Raw genomic sequence first — 3,103 nt, 5'->3', positions numbered from 1 at the left:
TATAATTTAATGAGACTATATGATTATATAATATCAAATTAAGTAATTGACATTAAATTCAACAATGTGTTACTTATAATCACAATTGAAGTATTAATGTATTTTTTGAACATTTTTTAGAAAAAGAAATTTAACCATTTTTTGAAAGAAACAAAAAAAAAGAAAATTAACAATTTTGAACAATTTTGAATTTTATATATATATATTATAGTTATATTATATGCATATTAAATAATATAAATGTATAAGATAAATATTTAACTATATGATCCAATTACAATTCCAATACTTAATCAATTATTCATGTACAATGACAATGACAATGTGATTCATATAATATCAAATTAAGTAATTGACATTGGATTAAGCAATGTGTTACTTATAACTACAATTGAAGTATTTTTGTTTGTTTGTAAGTTTATAAGATTAACACTTAATCATATGATCCAATGACAATTCAAATATTTATAGCAATTGGGCCCAAGAAGATATTAAAAATACAAGAAAAAAAAATGAGGGTAAAAAAAAGCCCAATTTTAAAAAAGCGGTTAGCGGGCGGTTATCTATTTCACTAACCGCTAACCGGCCACTAACCGCTAACCGTTAACCGTTAGGCGGTTAGCGGTTGCGGTTAGTGAAATTTACTAACCGCTAGGGCGGTTACGGTTAGCGGTTATTGCCACTAACCGCTAACCGTAACCGCCTTTGCACCCCTAATTTGAAGGGATGGCCTGTAATAACAAGCTCATCGGTGCAAGAACTTTTCATAGCTCGACAAAGCTTGAGCAGTCCATGCCACCACTGGATGAAGACGGCCATGGCACCCATGTTTCAAGCATAGCTGTTGGAAATTTCGTGGAAGGCGCTAATGTGCTTGGGACTGCCAAAGGTACAGCAGCTGGTGTAGCACCTTTGGCTCACTTGGCAATATATAAAGTATGTTCAAATGAGGGTTGTGCCGACAGTGACATATTAGCCGCATTTGACACAGCTATTGAGGATGACGTGGATGTTCTTTCCATCTCAATAGGTGGAGGCCCCATTGATTCTTTCCTCGATGATATAATAGCAATAGGTGCATTCGGTGCAATTCAAAGGGGAATTTTTGTGAGCACATCAGCCGGGAATATAGGCCCATTCAATCGGTCGGTGTCAAATATGGCCCCATGGGTACTAACTGCTGGAGCAAGCACCACTGATAGAATGGTTAAAGCCACAGCAAGGCTTAAAATTGGAGAAGAATTTGAAGGTGAATCCCTTTTTCAGCCTAGTAATTTCACGTCTCCATATTTGCCCCTTGTTTATGCAGGCGCGATTGGATCATTGCCATATTGGAACCCAGGCACATTGACAAATGTCCAGTTAAAAGGAGAGGTGGTGTTGTGTGAAGGGGGAGGGGGAATGGCAGGAATAGTCAGAGGGGAACAAGTCAAAAATGTCGGAGGCTCTGCCATGATTCTTATGAATGATGAACTTGACGGCTTCACTCTTACAGCAGATGAACACGTTCTTCCTGCAACACAAGTGAGTCATGCTGCTGGGCTAAAAATCAAAGCATATATAAACTCAACCTCCAAACCAACTGCCACAATCTTATTCGAAGGAACTATAAATGGAAAACCATACGCCCCCATGGTCTCTTCCTCTTCTTCCAGAGGCCCAAGCCGGATAAGCCCCGGGATTTTGAAACCAGACATCATAGGACCTGGAGTTAACATTCTAGCTGCATGGCCATGGCCACCAGCCAGTTCGGAGAGGAACTTAAGGTTTAGCAGGAACTTTTTCATGGACTCGGGCACTTCAATATCTTGCGCTCACCTAAGCGGCATTGCAGCTTTGCTCAAGAGCTCCCACCCAAAATGGTCACCTGCTGCAATCAAGTCTGCGATCATGACAACTGCTGATGTATTAAACCTTGCAGGCAAGCCCATTGCTGATTACACTATGATCCCTGCCCACATCTTTGCCACTGGTGCAGGCCATGTGAATCCATCAAAAGCAAATGATCCTGGCCTTGTCTATGACATCCAACCAGATGACTACATTCCATATTTATGCGGGTTGAATTACACAAATCATGTAGTAAAGATGATAACTCAACGCAATTTGAATTGTATGGAAGTAAAAAGCATTCCTGAGGCACAACTAAATTATCCTTCATTTTCAGTTGTACTGGGTTCTAGTCCTCAGACATTTACAAGGACTCTGACAAATGTTGGCCAGGTAAATTCATCTTACACTCTGGATATTATTTCGCCCCAAGGAGTAAGTGTTGGCGTGAGCCCTAACAAGCTTGTATTCAAGGAGTTGAACCAGAAGGAGACATACACTGTTACTTTTCTCAAAGAAAACAACAGTGTATATGATGCAGGAGATCAGAAGTTTACCCAAGGATATTTGAAATGGGTTTCTGGTTATAAGTATTCAGTTCGAAGCCCAATAGTTGTCATGTTTGATGAAGCAGATGCCTGAAGTTACACATGCCTAATTAAGACAAAACCCTCTACAGAAGTTATGTACCCTCATGTTAGGTGTCATTATACCCTTATGTACCCTCCTATACAAAAGTTTGTGATCCTTCGATCTCAACCATTACTTATTATATCACCATGAATAAATGAAATTTAATGCGGAAGTAGCAGTATAGCCAAATCCCCAAATGCCTCTAAAAACTCATAAAAGGACATACACAGGCTAAGAGAGAAAAAAAAAAGGTTTTTGAATTAAAAATTTGGACTTTGAGATGTTCAGATCGATGAATATACCATGCTAATTGTTCTGGGGTTTTGGCAAATGGTTTCCATAACGTATGACAAGTAATATATATATATATATATATATATATATATATATATATATATATGGAAATTTGTCTCTAACAAAGCATGCTGTAGCCCCAATTGATTTCAATGCCATTTTTCCCATTAATTATGGTAACCAAGATCCCTTATTGCAGTCGCAAGAAGTGCCCCTCCAGGCAACCCACCCTTGGACTACTTCAAAAACCACCATTTTCGACAACTTTTTTCTTGGCCTGTGAGTCAAGAAGTTACTGGACTAGGTCTCTCTGTTTCTTTTTTTTTTTTTTCTTTTTTGCCCATTT

At 38.5% G+C, this 3,103-nt stretch overlaps 1 protein-coding gene across 1 annotated transcript; it reads left to right on the top strand.

Annotated features, from left to right (window-relative positions):
• Nucleotides 1–726: 726 nt before the first annotated feature.
• On the top strand, nucleotides 727–2,472 carry LOC132174374 (subtilisin-like protease 4). Its single transcript, XM_059586041.1, has one exon. It carries the CDS (start codon nucleotides 727–729, stop codon nucleotides 2,470–2,472), a length of 1,746 nt encoding a protein of 581 aa, XP_059442024.1.
• Nucleotides 2,473–3,103: the final 631 nt, after the last annotated feature.

Source organism: Corylus avellana, chromosome ca3 (assembly GCF_901000735.1).
Source record: "Corylus avellana chromosome ca3, CavTom2PMs-1.0".
Classification (NCBI taxonomy): domain Eukaryota; kingdom Viridiplantae; phylum Streptophyta; class Magnoliopsida; order Fagales; family Betulaceae; genus Corylus; species Corylus avellana.
Note: the sequence above shows the minus strand (reverse complement) of the source record. Positions and strands in the feature narration are given on the sequence as shown.